Below are 26,585 nucleotides of genomic sequence, written 5' to 3' on the forward strand. Positions count from 1 at the left end.
ACACCAGCTCCAAGTGAGCCTGATGTAGACCACCAACCCAAAGGCTCTTCTAAGAGCCACCCACCTCTTCTAAAGACCGTTTCCTTATGCTTGTGTTTTTTGTGTTAATTCTAAGTTAATTCTGCATATATGTGGTGGACTCAAATCACCAACATTTGACGTTTGATATAAACTAGTATATATTATCAAGATCAACTTGTTTTTCTGTTTGCAGCATTGTGTTCATTCATTGATTTAAACATTGGTTGATGGTCACATGAGATGATAATCTAGGTTTAGACTCTTAATAGTGACTTAATAGTAAAATATGTGAAATCCACCTTCATTCAAAGTTATTTTGGCTTTTTTTGTTTTTGTTTCCTTGACACAATTGAGGGATTTTTTAGCTATTTGTGGCTTATCTGCTCCATGTTGAAATCACTACACACTATTTCCCGATGTGTTCATTTTTAAAATGGAACAGTATTTACTTACTATTATTACAACGGTCACAATTCCATCTGTTATACATGTTTATTTGAAATGTACAAATTGTTACATTGTTGCTTATCAATTTAAAGCATAAACTGCCTTGTTGCCTGATATTCATCCGTGGTTTATTATTATTAATCTACCAAAAATACACTTCATTCATAATAGTCACTATTGTACATAAACAAGTTCTACTCATTTATGTATCGAGGAAAATGTGTAATCTGTTGTCCAACTTGTTATTTCTAGGGAATCTATAAATCCAGGTGCATCTGTTTAAATTAACAGAGGGAAAGGAGAAGCTAGAAGGGGAACCTCAGACAGAAAGCCGAAGTTCCTCTTTGACCGGATTGTTGGGGCAAGATAGTGTAGAGACACCAGCAGTGGGTCAAAGGTCTCATGTGTGTATGTAGACTAGGAGACATCAACCAGAGAGACGCACAATAGTGGGACAACATCAGAATGAGGGATCTTAAATAGAGACTGTGTGTGTGTGTGTGTGTGTGTATATAATAAACATAAAAGTATTGTGTTAACTAAAGAGAAGGAAATGCTCTTTAAGGGAGGATTGGGTGGCTCTTAAAAGAGCCTTTTATAGAAGCGTTGGTTGTTCAGACTGAGGTCAGTTTACTTCTTCTTGGGTGCTGCTTTCTTGGCTTTGGGCTTAGCGACCTTCTTCACGGGGGCTTTCTTGGCTGCGGGGGACTTTTTCACCACCTTCTTGGGGCTCTTTGCTACCTTCTTGGGGCTATTGTGGATTCCTTCCGTTTCCTGGGCTCCATCATCACCCAGGACCTCAAGTGGGAGCTGAACATCAGCTCCATCACCAAGAAGGCTCAGCAGAGGTTGTTCTTCCTGAGGCAGCTGAAGAAATTCAACCTGCCAAAGACGATGATGATCCACTTCTACACGGCCATCATGGAGTCCATCCTCTGCTCCTCCATCACCGTCTGGTACGCTGCAGCCACAGCCAAGGACAAGGGCAGGCTGCAGTGTGTCCTCCGCTCTGCAGAGAGGGTGATCGGCTGCAATCTGCCGTCCCTGCAGGACTTGTTCGCTTCCAGGTCTCTGAAGCGAGCTAAAAAGATGGTGGCCGACCCCTCCCACCCCGACAAAACCTGTTTGTGCCCCTTCCATCTGGCAGGAGGCTGAGGTCCATCAGGACTAAGACCTCCCGCCACACCAACAGTTTCTTCCCGTCGGCAGTCGGGCTCATCAACAGAGCCGGTCCCCCACTGACTGACTATAACATCCCACCGGTCACTCCCCTTCATACTGCACATGTCACTTTAACTGCAATTCATCACTTTGTCATCACTTTGTCTCTTGTCTGTTACTTGTTTGTTAGTGCACTTTATGCTTAATATTTTTCTTTTTAACTTTTTAATATTTAAAATGTTTAACTTTATTCTCTTGTTTTATACTAACCTATAGCCTTATTCTACTAACCCATTGCATTAGCATTTCATTCCACTTTATTTTATTACTTGTGCACTGTTGTCTTGTCTGTCTGTCGCGCACCAACCGCCAAGACAAATTCCTTGTGTTTGACATATTTTGGCAAATAAATGTTTCCTGATTCCTGATCAGACTCAGAGAGACGAGGCCGGCGACCAGAAGAGGCCTGAATGACTTCAACACCATCCGACGAGGAAGATCTTCACACAAATCGGTCGATATTCTGTGAATTGTAACTGGTTAAAACAGTTACAAAGACATACACATATATATTTCTTTTATTTAAGCATAAAAGCACTTATAAATGTCATTTTATTCCCTCCATAGTAAGACATAGTCAAGATCAACATTGGTTAATTTACTAAAACAAGTTTAGATGACAGATCTAATATTTAAAATCCCATATAATTTTATTTTATTGCACCGCCATGTTTTCAGTTAATGATTTAAACTCCTGCGGCCACGGGGTGGACGTCATTTATTGTGAATGATTTAAATGACCAGATTGTTTAAGTTTAAGGCCTCTATTGTCAGCGCCACACTAAGAAACACAAGGACATAATTTTTAAGGCGTTTAAAAGTGTTCATACTCGTGACCTCATGAGAAAACGCGTCAAGCAAGGAAATCAGCCTCTTATAGAGAAGGTGAGCGGCCCTTAAAAGGGCCTTTTGGGTGCCGTCGGCCGCAGCAGTCGGCCTTTATCCGCCGAAGCCGTACAGGGTGCGTCCCTGTCTCTTGAGGGCGTAGACCACATCCATGGCGGTCACCGTCTTCCTCTTGGCGTGCTCGGTGTAGGTGACGGCGTCGCGGATCACGTTCTCCAGGAAGACCTTGAGCACACCGCGGGTCTCCTCGTAGATCAGACCGGAGATGCGCTTCACTCCGCCGCGGCGAGCCAGACGGCGGATAGCGGGCTTGGTGATGCCCTGGATGTTGTCACGGAGGACTTTACGGTGACGCTTGGCGCCTCCTTTGCCGAGTCCCTTTCCTCCCTTTCCTCTTCCGCTCATGTTCACTGTTCGGTTTGGTACAAAGATGATGAACTCGAGTCAGTTCACAGACATTTAAAGCCAGTCTGAGGACGTGATGGAAGACGGAGGCGGGGCTTTAACGTGGCGCTGCAGCGCCTCCTGCTGAACGAATGTGTGTTTTATTGTCTTCTGCAGGAACAAAGAAATGCTGGAAAGATCAGAATCTGAGCAACTTCTTCCATGTTTTAAACACATCTGTTACATGGTGAGTTTTGTGAAAGTTTTCTACTCTTGTACTTGTACTTGTGGATAAAATATCGACGATGATCTTGATCAGCAGATATTAATTTTTGAATTATGTCTGTTTATCCCATCTGATGTTTTGGCGACGTGGTTCACTAGTAACGTTAATGTACATCTGATGTTATTTATTATGGTTATATACCAGTCCAGACAAAGGTCTTCTTCGCCAGAATACATATAACTTCTTGTACGATGTGTTTAATCACGCACTGGCCTGGCATCCATGGTTTGTAACTCGTGAGTTGCAACATTAGGAATAGTTCTTCTGTTCTAGGCGGTGAGATGTTTATAGAATAAACATTAATTAATGCAGACTGATGCCAAGATCCATGACTATTCTCATACGTATGAATCATGAATTGATGGTCACGTTAAGGAATAAGTTCTTTACAGAGAGTGAGGTGGCTCTTAAAAGAGCCGTTGTGGTGTCAGTAGGAGCAGACTTCTCAAGCTCGCTCCCCGCGGATGCGGCGGGCCAGCTGGATGTCTTTGGGCATGATGGTGACCCTCTTGGCGTGGATGGCGCACAGGTTGGTGTCCTCGAACAGGCCCACCAGGTAAGCCTCGCTGGACTCCTGCAGAGCCATAACGGCGGAGCTCTGGAAGCGCAGGTCGGTCTTGAAGTCCTGAGCGATCTCTCTCACCAGACGCTGGAAGGGCAGCTTGCGGATCAGCAGCTCCGTGGACTTCTGGTAGCGACGGATCTCCCTCAGGGCCACGGTACCGGGCCTGTACCGGTGAGGCTTCTTCACGCCGCCGGTGGCCGGGGCGCTCTTGCGGGCGGCCTTGGTGGCCAGCTGCTTCCTGGGGGCTTTGCCTCCGGTGGACTTACGGGCGGTCTGCTTGGTTCGTGCCATGATCGACTAGTCTCGCTCTGGTGAAGTGAACTCTGAGCGGAGACACGCGGCTCTTAAAGTGTGGACCGACTGTGGAGCGGTGACGCAGCTTCAGACCTCGGCTCCTGATTGGTGGAGGACTCCTCCCGGAGCTCAGCCGCGCCTCCACAAGAGAGTCTGCGATGCTCATTGGTGGAAAACTATTTCAAACTGTCCGCCAAATCTCAGAGCTCCCGCCCTCGGTGCTCGTGCCTGGAGCCGCCCGGCTCGTTCCACGGACACGTGCATTGTTCGCTGGTGCACCTTATTTCTGACTTTTTTAAACTTTATTTTTAATTTAAATTCCTCTTGCACCACGTTGTCTTGTAATCATTGTCTTATAAAATATTTATTATCAACCTACATCTTATATAAAACTGTTTTTTCATGGACTACTGGGATGTATGATTGTATGTGTTTGTGATGTTTTGTACTAGTGTGTCTCTCGTGAGCAACTAGTCAGTATAATTTGTGGTGATTGTGTACTTTACAGTTTTGTGCTACCACTATAAATTGAATCATGGGCCCCCACCTATAAGCTTTCTTTAGCTTCTTTGGGGGACCCATTCACCTTACCCAATTAATCTTGTGCCTCCCCAGCTGTGTTATGTTTCAAGTGGTATTGTGTGAATAAATAAAATTCATTCATTCATTCTCTGATTCAAATTCCTTGTATGTCTGATATAATTTGGTAATAAATGTTCCTGATTCCTGATAATATAAACCATATAGTTTGAGATTAAATTCCTCTCTACTGCCAGTCACTGACTTGAGCTTATTTGAATTTACGTTAAACTATTTACAGCAGATGGAACAAAGCTGACGCCAAGTGGAGCTGATTGGCTGTTGCCCTGCGGACACGTAGTAACTATTCACTGTGTAACGTCATTAACTACTATTCACCGTGTAACGTCATTAACTACTATTCACTGTGTAACGTCATTAACTACTATTCACTGTGTAACGTCATTAACTACTATTCACTGTGTAACGTCATTAACTACTATTCACTGTGTAACGTCATTAACTACTATTCACTGTGTAACGTCATTAACTACTATTCACTGTGTAACATCATTAACTACTATTCACTGTGTAACGTCATTAACTACTATTCACTGTGTAACGTCATTAACTACTATTCACTGTGTAACGTCATTAACTACTATTCACTGTGTAACGTCATTAACTACTATTCACTGTGTAACGTCATTAACTACTATTCACTGTGTAACATCATTAACTACTATTCACTGTGTAACATCATTAACTACTATTCACTGTGTAACATCATTAACTACTATTCACTGTGTAACGTCATTAACTACTATTCACTGTGTAACATCATTAACTACTATTCACTGTGTAACGTCATTAACTACTATTCACTGTGTAACGTCATTAACTACTATTCACTGTGTAACATCATTAACTACTATTCACTGTGTAACGTCATTAACTACTATTCACTGTGTAACGTCATTAACTACTATTCACTGTGTAACATCATTAACTACTATTCACTGTGTAACATCATTAACTACTATTCACTGTGTAACGTCATTAACTAATATTCACTGTGTAACATCATTAACTACTATTCACTGTGTAACGTCATTAACTACTATTCACTGTGTAACGTCATTAACTACTATTCACTGTGTAACGTCATTAACTACTATTCACTGTGTAACGTCATTAACTACTATTCGCTGTGTAACATCATTAACTATATTCGCTGTGTAACGTCATTAACTACTATTCACTGTGTAACATCATTAACTACTATTCACTGTGTAACGTCATTAACTACTATTCACTGTGTAACATTACATTACATTACATGTCATTTAGCTGACGCTTTTATCCAAAGCGACGTACAATAAGTGCGTTCAACTATAGGGTACAAACTCAGGAGAACAAGAAACAAGAAAGTGCAATTTCCTCAAATAAGCCAATTTACAATTTGCTATAGATGAGTGACGTTACAAGTACAATTTAAGTGCTACAATTTGTTTAGTCGAGGTAGAGTCTGAAGAGGTGTGTCTTTAGTTTGCGGCGGAAGATGTGAAGGCTCTCTGCGGTCCTGGTGTCTTCAGAGAGCTCGTTCCACCATTTCGGCGCAAGGACAGCGAAGAGTCGAGACCTAGTCGAGTGTTTTGCTCTCAGTGAGGGAGGGACGAGTAGTTTTGCAGATGCAGAGCGGAGAGTGCGGGTTGGGATGTAGGGTTTGACCATGTCCTGGATGTAAGCTGGACCCGATCCATTCACAGCATGGTACGTGAGCACCAATGTTTTGAACTGGATGCGGGTGGCCACCGGTAGCCAGTGAAGAGAGCGGAGGAGTGGAGTAGTGTGGGAGAATTTCGGAAGGTTGAAGACCAGTCGAGCTGCTGCATTCTGAATGAGCTGCAGAGGTCGAATGGCGGTGGCAGGGAGACCAGCCAGGAGGGAGTTACAGTAGTCCAGGCGGGAGATGACAAGAGCCTGAATCAGTACCTGCGCTGCTTTCTGAGTGAGAAGGGGACGTATTCTCCTGATATTGTAGAGCGAGTATCTACAGGATCGTGTTGTCGCGGTGATGTTGGGAGTCGGGGAGAGTTGGCTGTCGAGTGTGACGCCGAGGTTCTTAGCGGTCAAAGTGGGCGTTAGTACGGAGTTCCCAAAGTTGACTGTCAGGTACTGGGTAAGCGAATCTTTTCCGGGAAAGAGAAGTAGTTCAGTCTTGTCGGGGTTGATTTACCGATGGTGGGCGGACATCCACTGAGAGATGTCAGTTAGACAGGCAGAGATCCGAGCCGCCACCTGGGTGTCCGAGTGAGGGAAGGAGAGAATTAGTTGGGTGTCATCGGCATAGCTGTGGTAAGAGAAGCCATGCGAACAAATGACAGCGCCAAGAGAGTTGGTGTAAAGCGAAAACAGGAGAGGACCCAGCACGGAACCCTGAGGAACTCCAGTAGAAAGAGGACAAGGTTCCGACACAGATCCTCGCCAGGTTACCCGGTAGGTGCGGCCATCGAGGTAGGACGAGAAAAGGGAGAGAGCAGAGCCTGTGACACCAAGTTCCTGAAGGGAGGAAATAAGGATCTGGTGGTTGACTGTGTCAAATGCAGCGGATAAGTCCAGAAGGATGAGGACAGAGGAGAGAGAGGCGGCTCTAGCAGTGTGGAGTTGCTCAGAGACAGCAAGGAGAGCAGTCTCTGTGGAGTGGCCTGCCTTGAAACCTGACTGGTGGGGGTCAAGGAGGTTGTTACAGTGGAGATAAGAGGAGAATTGATTAAAGATAGCACGGTCAAGGGTTTTGGACAAAAAGGGAAGAAGAGAGACCGGTCTGTAATTGTTTTCTTCAGAAGGGTTGAGGGTGGGTTTCTTCAGGAGAGGGTTGACTCTTGCCTCCTTCAGAGAATTGGGAAAACAGCCAGATGACAGAGCGTTGTTGTTGAGAAAGGTGAGGAACGGAAGAAGGACAGGTGCGATAGATTGTAGAAGATGTGATGGAATGGGGTCAAGAGGGCAGGTGGTCGGACGGGCAGAGGTTACTAGGGTAAGAATTTGGTTAGGAGAGAGGGCGGTGAAAGAGGAAAGTGAGGGCGAAAGAGGTGAGGTCGGTGGGACGCGAGAAGTAGGAGGTGGGTTTAACTACTATTCACTGTGCAACATCATTAACTACTATTCACTGTGTAACGTCATTAACTACTATTCACTGTGTAACGTCATTAACTACTATTCACTGTGTAACGTCATTAACTACTATTCACTGTGTAACGTCATTAACTACTATTCACAGTGTAACGTCATTAACTACTATTTACTGTGTAACGTCATTAACTACTATTCACTGTGTAACATCATTAACTACTATTCACTGTGTAACATCATTAACTACTATTCACTGTGTAACGTCATTAACTACTATTCACTGTGTAACGTCATTAACTACTATTCACTGTGTAACATCATTAACTACTATTCACTGTGTAACGTCATTAACTACTATTTACTGTGTAACGTCATTAACTACTATTCACTGTGTAACATCATTCACTACTATTCACTGTGTAACATCATTAACTACTATTCACTGTGTAACGTCATTAACTACTATTCACTGTGTAACATCATTAACTACTATTCACTGTGTAACGTCATTAACTACTATTCACTGTGTAACGTCATTAACTACTATTCACTGTGTAACGTCATTAACTACTATTCACTGTGTAACTTCATTAACTACTATTCGCTGTGTAACGTCATTAACTACTATTCACTGTGTAACATCATTAACTACTATTCGCTGTGTAACGTCATTAACTACTATTCACTGTGTAACATCATTAACTACTATTCGCTGTGTAACGTCATTAACTACTATTTACTGTGTAACATCGTTGACTACTATTACTATAAGACATGCCAATTATCTCAGATATTATTACATGTTCTGCCTGTCCTTTAGCGATTGAAGTACAGATGTTGTGGACTAGTTACGTTAACGTCTGTGCTTAATAAAAAAGGGTCGGTTTTACGATAGGGTCTCCTGAGGTTTATCCATTAAGCCTCTGACTTTGATTTGAATCGAGTAACTGTTCATAAGATAAGATGACACGAGGCGTTGTTTCTGTCGTCTGTAGTATGTTCATACCATCGTCTGAGTAATCCTTGAAATACAGTCTGGAAACCATGTGTGAATAGATATTGGTTCAAATTCTCCCTCAGGAATTCATTTCAAACACAGTTTGTTGGAGAGTCCACACGTGTCTCCAGGCAATTGCTAAACACATTAACAAGGAGTGTTTAACAAGATGCGTTACAAGAACGGACAGATTGAGACGAGGATCGAGTTGGGAGGGAAGCTGCGTACCTCCCGATGCGAACTGGGCGCAGCGGTCGTTGTCTCTGTCCTTGGTGCTGAACTGGGTGCCAGTGTGGGAGAGGCTGCTGGTCCGCCCAGCTGTGCCACTGAAGCCCTCGGCGTGAAGGCTGCAGTTTTGTGGGGGGAGTGGTAAAAAAGCAAAGGGTTTCAGAAAAAAAAATAAGCCAAAAGCAGCTTTTATTATTTAGCGTTGCGTTGGGCAACTATGCTTGTTGGCAGCTCCGCATGGCAGTGAAATCATCTAATTAGGGCACGACCCAATGCTCTCCATTACAGATCCTTCTTGACAGACATAGTCTGTGCAGAGCTGAGCCTTGTGCAACACGACATACAACACGACAAATTATCACACAAAATAAAGATGAATTAAAGTGTGTAAATCAAGTAGGAAATCATAACATTTTCATAGTGTGTGTAAAATACAAGGGACCATCTCAACGTAGGTGTCCACTTTTGACAAGCATTAATATGAATGAGTAAATGCATATTTTGATTATACAAACCCTACAGGGAGGAAAACTAAGCTTAACAAACCAAGGTAGTGGGGAATTTGTATCAATGGACAGAATATCTTTTGTGTTTTTTTTGAATGGTTCATGGCGATCGTCAACTGCAAATGCCCTTCTAAAGAGAGGGGAAGAGCTGTCAACTGATGAAGGAGAGTCTCAAGGAAATGTTTAAAGTTCATGAGGAAAACATTCAGCTTCTGGTTGGAAGGGAGCTTGAGGTTTACTTCGCAGAGAAGACATCCAAACTCTTCCAGGACCAGACAAAATGTAATGAAGAGTACGAGATTCTCATGGGAGAACACAAGAACCTGCTTATTGCCCTCCACGCTGAGCAGGCCAAGACAAAGCAGCTGGAGGAAGAGCTAGGGCCAGGAAAAGAGGATTCTGGAGGGAGAAAAAAGGGTCCCGGGCCAGGAAAAATGGGTTCTGGAGGAAGAAAAGATTGTCCTGGAGCAGGAAAATATGGTCCTGGAAGTGGAAAACATTAAATGAAGGATGTCTGATCTGGTGCACATGTGTGTGATAAAACTCCTGGACTTGACCAATATCTATGTTGTAAATGGTTGTCTGAATGAAGGTGTACATGTTGTGGAGCATCTGGTTGTACATGGTACCAAATACAAAGTGTGCTTTAAAGAGTTCGTCAAAAGCTCCTAGGGTACTGGTTGACCTGCAAAGTATGACCTGCTTTTCCAGAATAATGAAGAACCCATAGATTGTGCTCCTCTTCATCCCAACAGCAAGAAGATACGGTTAAGTGGTGCATTTGATTGCATCAACATGTTCTAGAATACTTGTTCCGCTCTGAAGATGATGAATAAGTCAAAATTAAAAAGATAAAAATCACAGATTACAACGGTCCCAACGTCTTGTTGCCATCTGTAAAGATAATCTTATTTATAAGAGAATTCTTATTTGGAAAAAGGAACTGTTCAAAGGAAAAGGTCAGTCGAAGAGAATCCACATGCAAACACCTATTTACCCGATCAAGTGCAACAAAGACTGAATGTGCGGACGGGAACAGAATCTTCTTCCCAGCAACAGGTTGTTCAGCCAAAGGAAAGCGCTGATGGACCATCTGTTAGAGCTCAGGATATGACTCCTCTAACACAACCTGGATATAATGATCATAATCAAGGTGATATCTATCACATCATTCAGAAGCAACGTGACATAACCACTCTTCTAGCTCAACACAATCTCTCTTCTACTTTACCACCAAGAGACATTCCCGTTTATGATGGGGATCCCTTGCAATATGGAGTTTTCATCAGGGCATTCGAGAGAGGAGTGGAAAGAAAGACTGATGACTACAGCTATTGCTTTCCTAGAGCAATATACCAGAGGGTATCCAAAGGATTTAGTCCACAGCCGTCAACATTTGTCTTCGGCTGAGGGCTATGAAAGAGCAAAAGAGCTGCTTAAAGAACATTTTGTTAGCGAACATAAGTTTGCTACAGCATACATGGACAAAGCATTTGCCTGGCCAGCGATCAAGCCAGAGGACGTGAAAGCATTGCGAGCGTTTACATTATTCCTGAGAGGTTGTTGCAATGCAATGGAACAGCTCACCTATATGGAGGAGTTGAACTTCGCTTCCAGTATGAAGACCATTCTTCTGAAACTTTACAAGCTCAGAGACAAGTGGAGGAATAGGGCATGTCAGCTCCAGGAACAACATGGACGTCGAGCTAGTTTCTCTGACTTGGTAGACTTCATGGAGAGACAAGTGAAGATATTGTCGGATCCACATTTTGGGAACATCCAGGATGTCACAGCAAGAGAGAGGCCGAGACCAAGAGGAAGCAGTTTTGCAACTACTGCAACACCTGTGGAAATGCCAATACAAGAAAAAATGACAAGTGGAATGAAAAATGTATCCGTCACTAACCCTCAAAATTCCTGTTTGTTCTGTGAGAGAGATGGTCACACATTGGTGCGGTGTCCACAAACCAGGAAAAAGATGCACAGGGAAAAAATCGACTTCTTAAAGAAAAGGGGAGTCTGTTTTGGCTGTTTGAAGGTAGGACACATGAGCAAAGACTGCGATAGTTGTTTGACTTGTGACATCTGCAACAAAAATCATCCTGAAATACTTCATATTGAATAAAGAGACATAGGAAGGAAAACAGAATTGGATGGAAAATCAATTGGGAGCAATGCCGTTCTCTCACCTCATACGTGTGGGCATATTGGGGCCGGTGAAGAAGCCTGTCTCTTATCTATTGTTCCAGTACAAGTTAAGACCCCCAAGGGAGACACTGTGTTGCAGACGTATGCGTTTTTTAGACCATGGAAGCTCAGCCACCTTCTGCACAGAACGCCTGATGAGAAGACTGAATGTAACAGGACAAAAGACTAGTATTCTTTTGCGTAGAATGAACCAAGTGAAACCTGTGACTAGTCATCATATCCCAGGTTTAGAGATATCAAGTCTGGACAAAACTGATTTCATAGAACTGCCCAATGTATTTACACACAAGATCATGCCTGTTTCCAAGCTCAACATTCCCACACAAGAAGACCTGATTCAATGGCCTTACTTGAAGGACGTCAAGATTCATGAAATAGATTCTGGCATTGACCTGCTCATAGGCACAAATGCTTCTAAGGCATTGGAACCTTGGGAGGTGGTCAACAGCCAAGCCAATGGACCATACGCTGTGAGGACCCTATTGGGGTGGGTCATATATGGTCCTTTGAGAGGAGACAACAGCAGGGATGAGAATGGCTGCCCTGCTGCTGCTGTCAACCGACTGTCCGTCGTGAACTTAGAGGAGCTACTGGTTAAACAATACAATCACGACTACAATGAAGAAACCTGCAAGGAAACAGAGAAAATGTCCAGAGAAGAGATAAAATTCCTGGATATTGTGAATCACTCATCATGAATTACAGATGGTCACTATTGCATAGACTTACCTTTCAAGCAAGAAAATCCCTGCATGCCAAGCAACCGTTGCATAGCAGAGCAACGCATCCAAAACCTGAAACGCAAGTTTGTTACAAATGAGAGGTTTGGCGAAGAATTTACAACTTTTCTCAAAGAAATGGTTAACAACGGCTATGATACCGGAGGATTAGCTGAATCGTACTGATGGAAAACTCTGGTACATCCCACATCACGGGGTGTATCACCCGAGGAAAGGAACCTTGAGAGTGGTCTTCGACTGCGTGTCACGGTGTGGTTCACTTCCTGTTGTATTTTGTAGTTTTCTGCCACTCGTGTCCCCGGGTAACTTCACTTCCTGCCTTGTCCTGTCATCCCCTGTGATCGTCTAATAGTTTCCACCTGTGTCCAATCACCTGCACCTCCCTTGTGTATTTAAGCCGTGTGTCTCTTGTGTCACTTGTCGCATCATTGTCTATTGACGTGGATGGCCGTAGTTTCTTGCCTGCTGTTTTTCCCCCCGGTTCCTGTGTTTTTGGCCTTTTGACTATTAAAGTCTTTTAATTTCCAAGAAGTCTGCATCGGAGTCCTGCCTCCCCCACGCACCCCTTGACACTGCGGCGCTGGCTTCAAGGGAACATCGCTCAATGAACAATTTCTACAGGGTCCAGATCTTACTCATTTATAGGAGTACTCCTCAGATTCAGACGAGAGCCTGTTGCCCTGATGGCTGACATCAAAGCAATGTTTCACCAGGTCAAAGTGTCAGAAAACCATATTGACTACTTGCGATTCCTATGGTGGCCTGATGGTGACGTGCAGCAGGATCTCGTCGAATGTCGGATGAAAGTACACCTCTTTGAAGCAGTGTCATCGCCGAGTTGTGCCAATTTTGCACTAAGAAAGACCGCTGAAGATAACCTAACTCACTTTCCAGCAGAGGTTATAGACACCGTAAAAAACAACTTTTACGTTGATGATTGTTTGAAATCCATGTCCACAGAACAGGGCGCAGTTCTTATGGTAAGAGACCTGACCACTCTCTGCCAGAAGGGAGGATTCATACTGACTTGGACTTGGACAACCTGCCGACGGAAAGAGCACTAGGATTGGACTGGTGCGTTGAGACAGACGTGTTCATGTTCAGAATGACTGCACCCTCACGAGCATACACCAGACGCGGCATCCTGTCCGTGGTTGGTCTGTATACGACCCTTTGGGATTCCTGGCGCCATTTGTTCTGCCAGCCAAACTGATTATGTAGGAACTCTGTAGAAAACCCCTTGGATGGGATGAAAACACACCCCAAACCATTTCTCAACAATGGACACAATGGCTGACAGATCTAAACAACATGACAGAGTTAAAAGTGGACCGTTGCATGAAGCCCACAAACCTTGGTCAAATTGGACATGCACAGTTACACCACTTTTCCGACGACAGCGAAAGTGGATACGGTACATTTTCATATCTTCAACGGGAAAACAACGAAAAGGAGGTGCACGTTGCCTTCATGATAGGAAAAGCAAGAGTAGCACCATTAAAGCAAGTAACGATTCCCAGATTGGAGCTCACTGCTGCAGTTCTAGCTGTCAAAGTTGATATAATGCTTCGGAGAGAATTACAGCTTCAGCTGAACAAATCCTCCTTCTGGACGGATAGCACAACAGTGCTGAAATACATCACCAACGAAACCAAACGTTTACGAACCTTCGTAGCAAATAGAATCTCCTTCGTAAGGGACGCTACCGACGTGTCACAATGGAGATATGGAGACAAAGGAAAATCCGGCAGATGAAGCCTCACAGGCGTCTTTTTTTAAACCACATGAAGCTTTGACGTGTGTGTGTGTTTGTGTTTGTCTCGTTGTGCGATCTTTTGATCAATGTGGATGTTTTATAAAATCCTACCATGGAATATTCCTTTTGTACATGACTTCTAATAAAAACTGCTTTTCCCCTAAAAGGCGCCTTCGTTCTTCTTTCCTCATTTCAGGTTTTCAGATTCAGAGAAGAAGAAATGTGAAGAGGAGGCAAACGGATGAATGAAGGAAATAAAAGGCTTCATATCAGATGCGAGTTCTCTTTAGAAGATGCTTTGTGGTACTTGTGGTTGGTAGTAAATCCGCTGATGAGGAAACACGCCCCCCCGTGGTGACGCAGGAGATGACACCGACGGGACGGTTCTGCTGGTTGGTTTGGTTCCACGTGCAGAATGCTCACAAACACAATTCAATCATCTTGAATTACACAAATCCACAGTTACTAGATCCGCACCGTCACAACAAACACGAGCTCATCGGACGCCTGAAGGACCCCCCCTCACCTGGTGACATCATCGAGTGAAAAGGACCACACTACCCGTCCTTTAGAGTCTGGACCTGTGTACTCAGACCCCCCTCTGACCTCAGACCAGAGAATGCCCTTTGACCCCAGACCCCCCACCATCAGTCCACCTCTCAGTGACAACAGATTGAACTCCAGATCCTGCACTGTTCATTATGTCACATTACAGTATGTTTTATTAAGTTATATTACATTACATTCTATTCTATTGTATTATATCATATATTATTTTTTATTAAATCATGTTGCTACATTATATTCTATTTTATAATTCATGACATATTGAAGTAGATTTGAACTATTTAGAAATGCAGAAAACTTAAGTTCATATCACTGTAAGTGTTTCATGGGAAAATGACCTCTGACCTGTGTGTGTGTGTGTGTGTGTGTGTGTGTGTGTGTGTGTGTGTGTGTGAGTGTGTCTCTAGGTACACGTGCACTATTGTATTCCCAGTTCTGTTTGAGTGGAGAACAAAAAGGTCTCAACTTGTGTCTTTGATGGAAGAAAAGGAATGAAGTGGATTTGTAGCCTGACGTGTTTCAATGTAAAATAACAAATTTCATACGTTTCTTAAATCTTTCTACACAGAGACGCTGATGTGTAAAAAAAAGGCCCAGTGGACACAATTTACTATGAAAGTATTTTATTAACATTAAATTCATACAATTATATTCCTGTTAACCCAAAGTAATACACGAAGGGACTAAACATTATATTAACGTTAACAAAGCAGAAGTATCTGAAGAAATTAGATTTGAACACATTTAGAAAGATTTGAAGTTAAAATGAAATCGGATCAAATAGAATTACACATATTTCATTATTTTTGTCCTTGCAATCAATCCTTGAAAAAACAATTACATGCTAATGAAGCACACACACAAATGAGGATAATTAATCACAGATACATTGATCTCATATTGGGGGGGTGACACATAAAGAGTAAGATTAAACCCTAATTAGGACCCAACATCTAAATGATCTACTGATTCATCTACAGAGGCAGTCCAGACCAGCTCAGGTACCCCTCACCTCCTCCACCTGCATCTACACCCACATGAACCCACATCAGCTGTACAGATTGAACTATGTGGTGAGCAGAGAGGAAGGTTCTCCACCAGGAGGAGACTCTCCCTCCTGCAGAGAACACAGAGACACTGAGGAACCAGAAGACCTGAAACTGAACCCAGGATAAAGAGGTCCAGTGAATGTGGTGCTGAAGGTGTGGAGGTGGATCAGTGTGTCAGAGGAGACTCTGTAGAAGTACAGAGAGCCAGCAGGCCGGTCCACATACACTGCTACTCTACCAGAGGAGGAGGAGCAGGAGTTGATGCGTGTTTCTGTCTCATTGTGCCAGACAGAGTAACCTGTATTAGAGCAGTTCAGACACCAGGACTGATCATTCATTCCAAACCAACAGTCTCCCCTGTCTCCTTTCCTCTTGATTCCTCTGTAACTCACTGATACGTAAACTCTTCCACTCCACTCGACCTCCCAGTAACAGCGACCAGTCAGACCAGTGCTACACAGCAGGTTACAATAGTGGTCAAATCTGTCTGGATGATCAGGATATGACTGATCCTCCTTCCACACATGTGTCACCTTCCTGTTGTTGTCAGACAGTTTAAGGTATTTGTTTACTGTGTTTGTGTCGATTGTGAGTTCACAGGAATCTGATGAGAGAACAAGACACAATACAGCTACAGTTATTAATCATGTGTTCATCTACTGACACGTTGATGATGACATCACAGAGGTGAATGAGTGATGTCACAGTGTGAAGATGGTTGAATCTTCATGAATCAAAGCACACTTACACTTCCTCAGACCTGGTCTGAACCATCGGACTCCAGCAGGCTCCACCCTGAAAGGAGGAGGGGGGTCAGAGCAGCATGGAGACATGGACATTACATCACTCTCACACACACAGCTTTGTCCTTCATGTCCACATGGACCACCTCTTCTTCTTCTGATTGGCCGATGACCACAGATCATCAAGAGATCAACCAGCTGCTCCCACATCCAGCAGGTTCACATCAACATGATGGTTCATCGGGAGTCTTTGTGTCACCTGATGGATGGAAGTCCACTAATCTCTCTTTTAGCGGTTTTTGGTCTCCACCACCTCCTGAAGCTTGGAGCTAAAAGAGGCTAACCAGCTGTGTAGAGCTGCAGACATGGAGACTATTCTCTGTGGGTTCATCTCTACCACATGACTGAAATTACTACAGCACCACAAACCCTCTGATGGAGGTCGGGGAGGAGGGTGGGGAAGGGGGTTGAGGAGGCACAAAGGGTCTGACTGTGACACTGTTGTTCACATCCCATCTCCTAGCAACAGTCAACACTGGTTGACACCTGTAGTCTGAAGGTGAAGGTGTTACAGCTCAGGTGGGTCTGCAGCCACAAAGCACTGCCTGAGTCCCCCTAGAACTTTAGTCCAGTCCTTAACAAACCGCTTTGGGGGCTCTGACGCACCAGGTCCACAATCAGCGGTTGGTTTTTCACTGAGCATCTGTGGTCGACTGTCACCTGTAGTTTCAAGTCCATTATTATCATCCAGAGAACTGGCTCTCCAGGTGAAGCTGAACTTTCCTCCTGTGATGATCCATCAAGACGTTTTTTGAACAGATTGTTTCTTTGACGGTTTGTCTTTTAATGATAATGTCTGGACTAAAGGACAACACACACTGGAGGCAGATGACCAGCATCTAAATATCCAAGTGTTGTTTGATAAGAGCCCACAAACCTTCAGCGTGTTGATGTTGACTCATATGAACCCACCTTGATGCCGTCAACGTGTCAGGAGACACTGTCCTCTCTTATAATGTGGAGACAAGACAAGGCTCCAGAGAAACAAGCCTTTCATCACCTTCCTCCCTGTTTAGGCTCATCCTGGCTACTGTTCCTTACTACTTCTGTCTGTATTGATGTCTCATGTGGGACACAAACAGTTTGATGAGTCTCTGGTAGTTTGAGGTCAGCTTGGTGTGTCAGGGTCTTATTAACCAGGCTGACAGTGGGACAGAGAAAAGGTTTCCAGCTCCTCTACAGACTGATGGTCTGTGGCTGCAGCCTCTTCATACCTGAGAGTCTCCAGTCTCCAGTGTGGATCCTCCAGTCCAGCAGACAGCAGCTTCACTCCTGAATCTCTTGGATGATTGTAGCTCAGGTCCAGCTCTCTCAGATGGGAGGGGTTGGAGCTCAGAGCTGAGACGAGAGCAGCACAGCCTTCCTCTGTGATCAGACAGCCTGACATCCTGCAAATACACAAAACAACACACGTGTTGTGGTGGAAGACACACGTCACATGATCTGAGGGAGCTGTGAGGACTAGAAGGTCACCGCAGGAATGAGATATTGTCGGCTACTGAGGGGTCACATAAACATGGTTACACACCTACTAATGTATACCAACACTCCAGTAACATTACTGACAACTGGAATTGGTCTTCAATATTTCTATTTGTAACATTATAATAAAAATAAACTTTGATTTAAAATCATGCAAGCAGAAGGAATCTCATGAAATTCAGAAATGTACCACTGATGTAAATTACATTACAGGTCATTTAGCTGACTATTTTATCCAAAGCGACTTACATTGCATTTATAATCCATGGCTTTTACATTTTATCCCGGGAGCATCCTCTCTACCCCTGCGCCACGTCAACCCATCATAAATAAAGACACCAAGTGGAGATTAATTGAATCCTGACCTGAGAGTCTCCAGGTCACAGTGTGAACTCTCCAGTCCTGCAGAGAGCAGCTTCACTCCTGAATCCTGCAGGCCGTTGTAGCTCAGGTCCAGCTCTCTCAGACTAGAGGACTGGGAGCTGAGAACTGAGGACAGAGCTTCACAGCTTCTCTCTGAGAGGTTACAGTCACTCAGTCTGAAGAAACAACAATGAAGAAAATATGAACTAGTAGAAAATATGGCAGCATGTTTAAGTCATGATGTATGAATCTAACTCTCTTACTTACAGAACTTTGTTGGAGGCTTTGACCACTGGCAGCAGCCTCAGAAGAGCCTCCTCTGAAGCACAGTATTTCTTCAGGTCAAACACCTCCAGATCTTCTCCTGATGACAGTAAGATGAAGACCAGAGCTGACCACTGAGCAGGAGACAGTTTATCTGTGGAGAGACGTCCTGATCTAAGGGACTGTTGGATCTCCTCCACTAGAGAACCATCATTCAGTTCATTCAGACAGTGGAACAGATTGATGCTTTTCTCTGGAGACACATTCTCACTGATCTTCTCCTTGATGTACTGGACTGTCTCCTGATTGGTCTGTGAGCGACTTCCTGTCTGTGTCAGCAGACCTCGCAGGAGAGTCTGATTTGCCTCCTGGGAAAGACCCAGGAGGAAGCGGAGGAACAAGTCCAGGTGTCCATTAGGACTCTGTAAGGCCTCGTCCACAGCACTCTGGTAGAGACGCTTTGGTTCACGATTGACTATATAGCATCTAGACAACAAGGAGGTTGGTTGTTCTTCTGACAGCAGATTGACACCAGAGCTGAAGAAGGTCAGATGGACATGAAGAGCAGCCAGAAACTCCTGAACACTCAGATGGACGAAGCAGAACACCTTGTCCTGGTGCAGTCCACTCTCCTCTCTAAAGATCTGAGTGAACACTCCTGAGTACACTGAGGCTGCTCTGATATCGATGCCACACTCTGTCAGGTCGGATTCATAGAAGATCAGGTTGCCTTTCTGCAGCTGATCAAAGGCCAGTTTTCCCAGAGACTCGATCATCTTCCTGCTCTCTGGACTCCAGTGAGGATCCGTCTCAGCTCCTCCATCGTACTTGACCTTCTTCACTTTGGACTGAACCACCAGGAAGTGAATGTACATCTCAGTCAGGGTCTTGGGCAGCTCTCCTCCCTCTCTGGTCTTCATCTCCTTCAGAACTGTTGCAGTGATCCAGCAGAAGACTGGGATGTGGCACATGATGTGGAGGCTTCGTGAGGTCTTGATGTGAGAGATGATCCTGCTGGCCTGCTTCTCATCTCTGAACCTCTTCCTGAAGTACTTCTCCTTCTGGGGGTCGGTGAACCCTCTGACCTCTGTCACCATGCCAACACACTCAGGAGGGATCTGATTGGCTGCTGCAGGTCGTGTGGTTATCCAGAGGCGAGCAGAGGGAAGCAGCTTCCCTCTGATGAGGTTTGTGAGGAGCACATCCACTGAGGCCGACTCTGTGACATCAGTCAGGATCTCATTCTTGTGGAAGTCCAGAGCAAGTCGACACTCATCCAGACCGTCAAAGATGAACAGAACCTGGAACTCTTCAAACCTGATTCCTGCTGCTCTGGTTTCACTGAAGAAGTGATGAACAAGTCCCACCAAGCTGAACTTCTTCTCTCTCAGCACATTCAGCTCTCTGAAGGTGAATGGAAATGTGAACTCTATCTTCTGGTGGTCTTTGCCTTCAGCCCAGTCCAGAGTGAACTTCTGTGTTAAGACTGTTTTCCCAATGCCAGCCACTCCCTTAGTCATCACTGTTCTGATTGGTTCCTCTCCTCCAGCTGAAGCTTTAAAGAGGTCTTCTCGTCTGATGGTTGTTTCTGGTTTCCTGGATGCTGTTTCAATCTGTCTGACCTCATGTTCTTGATTGACCTCTGCAGTCCCTCCCTCTGTGATGTAGAGCTCTGTGTAGATCTCATTCAGAAGGGGTGGGTTTCCTGCTTTAGCGATCCCCTCAAACACACGCTGGAACTTCTCCATCAGGTTGGATTTGAGTTCACGCTGACAACCTGCAGGAAGAAGTCCTGAATGAAGACAACAAAGAAGATCAATAAGTCAAAGAATAGATTTAAACATGTGTTTTCCTCAGAGAATGACCATGAATATATTCTGTCCATCTCTTGAGACATTAGTAAAGGATTCATCAGCATCATAAGTCTTTAGAGAAATCCTCTTACTGCTCTGCAGACGCTCAGCCAGGTCCACCTGCTTCATTCTCCTCAAGAAGTGCACTGAGATCTTTACAAATGCTTCCTTGCTCCTCCTCTGCTCTTCATCCAGCATCTCCTCATCCTCCTTCTCTGAGCATTGTGGGTAATCTGAACTCACAACCTTCTGGATCTTCTTAAGCTCGTTCTTTACAAAAGTGAGGATGTTCTCTTCCAGCAGCTGGAACAGAATATTCTATGAATGACACAAACTAAAACATGGAAGCCACCATCAGGTCCATGTTGGACAGACGGACAATCCACTTGTCTACAAAGTGCAGCATGGAGATGATGGTCAACTGAGAGATGTAAAAGTAGTTGTTCATGTACACACCATGAAGATGGCGTCCAGGTGTGTTTGATGCTGCTGGGCAGACGGACCTGAGGGAACCTCTGAGCTCTCCTGGTCCTCTCTGTGGAGGAACATGAACCATCAGCTCACATGGTGTTTGGCCCAACAACACCAATACAACATTAGTTAAAGATTTTGGCTTCTGTCATGATTGATCACCATGGAAACCAGATGCTGAAGACTGTTTATGAAGACGGACAGTTTATCAGCAAAGTCATCAGGTTGATCTGGTTTTAGTTCTTACTGTGGGTCATAAAAACAACGTCTGCAGTACTCTGCATCTGCATGGAGTCCAAAGACCACATCAGCTGGTCCACAGAGCATCGAGTTTGTTCTAATCACATGTTCATTCACAGTCATCTGTCTTCAGAAACCTGCAGCTGTCTCCAGATGTGACCTCTGCTGATCCTGATGTGATGGAACTAGCTCACATTGTGTTTACATAATTTTTGTACTTCATGACTGATGATCAGAACAGTTCTTCATCTGTTAAGAACTTACTCTGGGTCATAAGAACGGCGTCCATCTTTGAAGTCAATAAATCGACCTTGAGACCGATCATCTTTGAAGTCAATAAATCGACGTTGAGACCGATCATCTTTGAAGTCAATCCATCGACCTTGAGACTGATCGCTCTTCATGGACACACATGTGGGTTCAGGAGACTTTCCTCTCTGCTGATGTGACCTGAAAGAAACACTGAGATTACATCATCACATCATCATCTAATCATGAAGCATCAGCTCACATAGTGTCCGCCCTCAGAGACCAAAACAAGTCAAAGGTTCCTGACGTGAGGTCAGGAAGTGGACCAGGTCTACTGGTCTTGCTGGTCCCACTAAGAATCAACAGCTCAGTCTTTCAGCTCACTGTTTTCTTCACCAGTCAGTTTGGTTTAGTCCCAACAGGTCTCACCAAGTCCTCCATGGAGCTCTCCCTCCCTCACTGGACACTGCTGAAGGGACCTGGAGCAAGAAACCCAGAACCTCCACCAGAGAGTCTGATAGAAACACCTCATCATCAGCCTGAGACCCTGACCTTGCATCAACAGAGGGACCAACATCTTTGAAGACTATAGGAGGCTCCATAGACCGGTTACTCTTCATGGACACACAGCTGGGTCCAGGTCCAGGATCAGGTCCAGGTCCTGGTCTCTGGTGGATCCTGGTCACACATGTAGAACCAGAGTCAGTGAGTCAGTGACGTTGGGACATGGAGACGAGTGGAGGACAGTTGGAGATGGTCCTCTCACCTCTGAGCTTTGGTCTGGCTGTCATGTTCCCCACACAGAGGAGCTTCAGAGGGACGGACTCCGTCCTCTGGGTCCTCCTCCTGATTCATAACAGAGTCCACACCTTCACACCTTCACAACCACCTGCTGGGAGAGCTCACACATTATTATCTTCAAAGGACAAACACACAGAGCTCATTCACCTCAACACTAAAACTCTCATGGGACACTTTGTGTGTTGTGTCTGTTAAAGTTTAGACTTCTGGAGGAAGACAAACTTCCCTTTTCCTTCTTTAAAATGCTCGTCCTGTAATGAGGGTTAAAGGCTGAAGGACGTGTGACCACAGTGGTGCATCCATCACAATGCAGATGTGAATCTCCCTCATTGTGTATTATTCTGTGTGTGTTTGTGTGTGTGAGAGTCGCTCTGCAAGAAATCAGGAACAAAGACATATCAGCACACTGCGAATACTGAACAGCAATATCTGCAACAGTTCTTTCTTCTTGCTCTTCCATAAAGGACAGATATGTGGAGGACACGCTGCTAGTCGTCCTGTGGACAGATTGTCCCCCTCAGCTGTGCATCTGTTAAAGACTTCTAGTGAAAGACAAACTTTTTTTTTCCTTCTTTAAACGATGTTAACGTGTGAAGAGACGTCATTTTAAATGCTCGTCCTGTTTTACAAGATAAATGTCATCTCTCGTCTTCCAGCAGGTGGAGCTGTGGTGTTTCTCCTCTTGATCTCCTTCAGAGTCCAGAAGTCAGTAAAACACAGACCAGTAAGGTGACCTGTAGCTGTCCTGATGGAAACACTGTGGTTACCATGGTAACATGGGGAAGCTTTCTCCTGATGGGATGGTTCACTTCACCATGTGATCAGTTAGTAAAAGGTCGACTACAACCTGCTGATCAACGAGAGAAAAACTGAACACTAAAGAAAACAAACACATTCAAACACTAAAAAGTGACTAAATGTGTTTAAAGCAGATGTGAAGATGAAGCTTTGTGGACTTAAAGGACTGAAGCAGCAGGTGAGACAGTGGCCGTTTCTCAATATGCGTTCTTGTGTGGACTTTTGTTCTCGTGGACTCGTGAAACGTCATCAGTCACAGCCCGAGTACTGTTCCAATTCTCAAGTCCGCATCTGGCCGAGAACGGTCATAATACCCGGATGTGACTCGCCCCGCCCATTTTACCGGGCATGCATCGAAGCAGGCTCGTCTGTTCTTGTGAGAGACATATATCCCAGAATGCATTTCACCTCAGCAAGCTGCGATGGCAGATGAGAAAACGCACAACTGTAAGTCGTCTTTTATTAAATACCACTATTGTTAATTAACGGAATGTGATGTGAACACTTTTTAAGGATACAAGTTAGCGGTTTAAGCAACAAATGTGTGGTCAACGTTCAGCCTATTTAAAAAAAATGCCTCCAAATCTAACGGAGCCGTTATAACGTAACCTCTCGCGCACCGGGCGGTCAGCGCTCATTCCAGCCGCCTATTCTCGAGAATCACCTTTTAATGTGATTCTGTTCAATTTGTTAGTTTATTTTTCGGTCATTTAACGTTAGTTAAATATGTTAAAGTACGGATCCATGTAGTTACTACTCAAATTAATTAATTATTAAATATAATAATACCAATATGTTTTTATTGTGCTCTTCGTTGCCAGCTACTCAATCAGAATACTTTTGCAATTTCAACAAACACCTTCCACAACCGTTAACACGCTGCTGGCTTTTTATACATTTCCACTTGCGTGCGTAAACAAAGACCGCCTACTGTGGTGACGTCATCAAGTCAGCTGCTGTTCCAATTGCGGAAATGTCCGTTCTCCGTTCTCCCGTACCCGTGAGTCAGGACTCCCGAGTCTGTCTCCCGAGTCTATTCTCGCGGGAACGCGAGTCCGTTCTCGCCGTCTTAGGTATTGAGAAACGGCCAAACACAGCGTCTCTCAGGTGTGTTTCAGGAACAAAGGCCCAGGTGAGCTCTGTGGTCCCTGCTGGGTCCTAGTGCCCCTCCGTCTGCTACCTTCTCCTCCTCATCAGTAACAGTCCTCACAGACCCCAGATCAGACTGAACTCCTCTTCTTCATCACAGCGTCATCATTCAGACTAACAGCAGCTCCTCTCTGCCTGCTCACACAGGCGCCATCTTGTTTCCCAGCTTTAAACAATCACACCTTCACAACCATCAATGATGTCATTCAACCAATCACAGCTGCACTTACTGAGCTTGTAGACATGAACTTCCTCAGTGAGCAGCTCTCTTCTGTCCTCAGCAGGTCCGTGTAGAAAAGGAGCTCCGTGCTTCACTTCAGCTTCCATCAGACGGAGTGAAGTGACGCAGCTTGTTGTCCTTCATCAGAGAGGGTGCGTCCTCAATGTCACCATCAAAGTATGCGGTCTGACTGGTTGACTGAGTGTCAGTCTGAGCTGTTTACAGGGTCAAAGGTCATCGTGAACAGAATCGTCCTCACTGCTCAAACAAGACTCTTTGAGGATCAAAACCAGCATCTGTGGAACGATCCTTCCACCTTGTAAAGAGTTGCTATGACAACAGACTGGATGCTGTAGTTTGGACCAGATGGTTCAGAGGACCCGTGCACGTCCCTCTTTGTCTCCTGGTCTTCTTCTACACGTAGACTAGTAGGGAACACGTGATGAAGCAGGAACCTTTGTAACAAATGTTGTGAAGAGTTTATATTGAATACAAACATCCACTAAGACAACAGAGTCTGAGCTGAGAGTTTTTATTCTTCACTCCTCTTTGTTGATCAGGTTGAACCTGTCGGGGCGGAACAACTCACCCACGTATCAGTGTGAAGCTGCTTGTTAAACCATTTACCTTCATGACAAACTGCAGCTTCCTCAAGTACATGTTGTTACATGCAGGATTCTACTCCCTCATCACGTGGCACCTTGAACCCTCTGAATATATCTGCTCTGCAAAGGATTGTGGGTAAGAACAGCCAGTAAAGAAGCCTGCTTGTGTAGGGTAGGAAAGGTAGGCACTGCCTAACCTGCCAAAATTCAAACATAAAAATATTTCAATGAAAAAAATGTTTATTTATTTTTATTTATTAAGTTTCCATCTGGAGCCAAAACACACACTCACACATTCCTCCTCCTCTTCCTCCTCCTCCTCCTCCTCCCCCCTGCAGAGTTGAGGAACGGCGTTCCGGCGCTGAGCATCAACCACGGGTCGGGGGCGCTGACCCCGATCCACCGTCCCTGACCGCCGCTGGCATCGGCTCCACGTGGTCAGCGACGGAAAGGTGGGAGGAGCTAAATAACAACTCAGAACTGAATGTTTTTGAAAACAACCTATTTGTTCATTTTTATTCATGGAGAGATTTTACATGAGACTCGGGTAGCGAGCTGGAGGCCGGGGGGGGACAGTCAGGAGACAGACGAGTCCGGCTGCAGGAGAGACGCCAGGAGACCAGAGGTGAGAACCTGGAGGACCTGGAATGAACATCTAACGAGTTCACGGACGCCGTCCTGCGGCCCTCACTCCTCCTGGGGCCCCTTCAGCTGTGTGTGTGGGGTCTCCTCCTCTTCCTCCTCTTCCTCCTCAGCCGTCCCAGAGTTCTCCTTCTCCTCGGGCAGCAGCTCTCGCTGCTCGGACGTGCGGCTCCTCCTCCGGACCCGGTCCTCCTCGGGCTCACCGCTCTCCGGGACGTCCCGGGAGTCCGGCGAGTACATCGTCCTGGAGGTCAGTAGTCCACTGCTGGCCGACCTTTGACCTCCCATGTTTCTTGGCACTGAGACTCGTTCTCCTTCCTCTCAGACACATTTTGGTTGTAGCTGTTACATTCCTTTGGATGTCTTTAGATTACATTTCATTAAACTGCATACGGATCTTTGTGGGAAATGATTCCCATAACTCATGAACCTCCTCGCACAAATTTCCAAAGTAAAAGCACATCACGTTGGAGTTCTGGTGAAATGGGTTCTCTCGCAGTCGATTCCCTTTGATGAACTGGACACTCCACATTTTAACGTCTCGTAACTCCATGGTTACAAATTACAAATTTAATTACGCACACTAATAGCATTTTGTATATTAGTGTGTGCACAGAATCCCACTTCATGCCGCGTCCTGCAGTAGGTGACCACTGGGGCTCTCAACATGGAACACGTTCGAATATTCGCTTAAGATAACACAGATATTCGAATATATTTAGTTAAGTTTAAACCAATTTAACAACATATTACCTACAACTGACTTCTATCATTTGAAAATATAATAATGTAATATAATTACTAAATCTTCTACTAGTCTCTTGGATCCGATTTCTGTCTGCTTAAGGACGTCTTCACTCGATATGATGAATCTGT

The 26,585-nt window shown here is 44.7% G+C and overlaps 2 protein-coding genes across 6 annotated transcripts; both read right to left on the reverse strand.

Moving 5' to 3' along the window:
• Positions 1-3,281: 3,281 nt before the first annotated feature.
• On the reverse strand, positions 3,282-4,099 carry LOC120813486 (histone H3). The gene has a single exon (XM_040169367.2). It carries the CDS (start codon positions 4,059-4,061, stop codon positions 3,651-3,653), a length of 411 nt encoding a protein of 136 aa, XP_040025301.1. The 5' UTR covers positions 4,062-4,099; the 3' UTR covers positions 3,282-3,650.
• Positions 4,100-15,628: 11,529 nt separating this feature from the next.
• Positions 15,629-24,781, reverse strand: LOC120812418 (protein NLRC3-like). Of its 5 annotated transcripts, XM_078097884.1 has the most exons (12): positions 24,473-24,781; positions 22,924-23,002; positions 22,261-22,386; positions 22,047-22,172; positions 21,510-21,695; positions 20,991-21,069; positions 20,627-20,837; positions 18,685-20,473; positions 18,420-18,593; positions 17,787-17,960; positions 16,518-16,564; positions 15,629-16,373 (listed from the first exon to the last, which is right to left on the reverse strand). In XM_078097884.1, the coding sequence occupies exons 3-12, from the start codon at positions 22,347-22,349 to the stop codon at positions 15,787-15,789; spliced, it is 3,462 nt and encodes a 1,153-aa protein (XP_077954010.1). In that variant the 5' UTR covers positions 22,350-22,386; positions 22,924-23,002; positions 24,473-24,781; the 3' UTR covers positions 15,629-15,786. The 5 variants fall into 5 exon arrangements, with proteins under 5 accessions (XP_077954010.1, XP_077954011.1, XP_077954009.1 ...); XM_078097885.1 differs by lacking the exon at positions 22,924-23,002 and having other exon boundaries at positions 22,261-22,383; XM_078097883.1 differs by lacking the exon at positions 22,924-23,002.
• Between the last annotated feature and the right edge of the window lie 1,804 nt (positions 24,782-26,585).

The sequence above is a fragment of the Gasterosteus aculeatus genome, chromosome Y (assembly GCF_964276395.1).
Source record: "Gasterosteus aculeatus chromosome Y, fGasAcu3.hap1.1, whole genome shotgun sequence".
Taxonomy (NCBI): Eukaryota; Metazoa; Chordata; class Actinopteri; order Perciformes; family Gasterosteidae; genus Gasterosteus; species Gasterosteus aculeatus.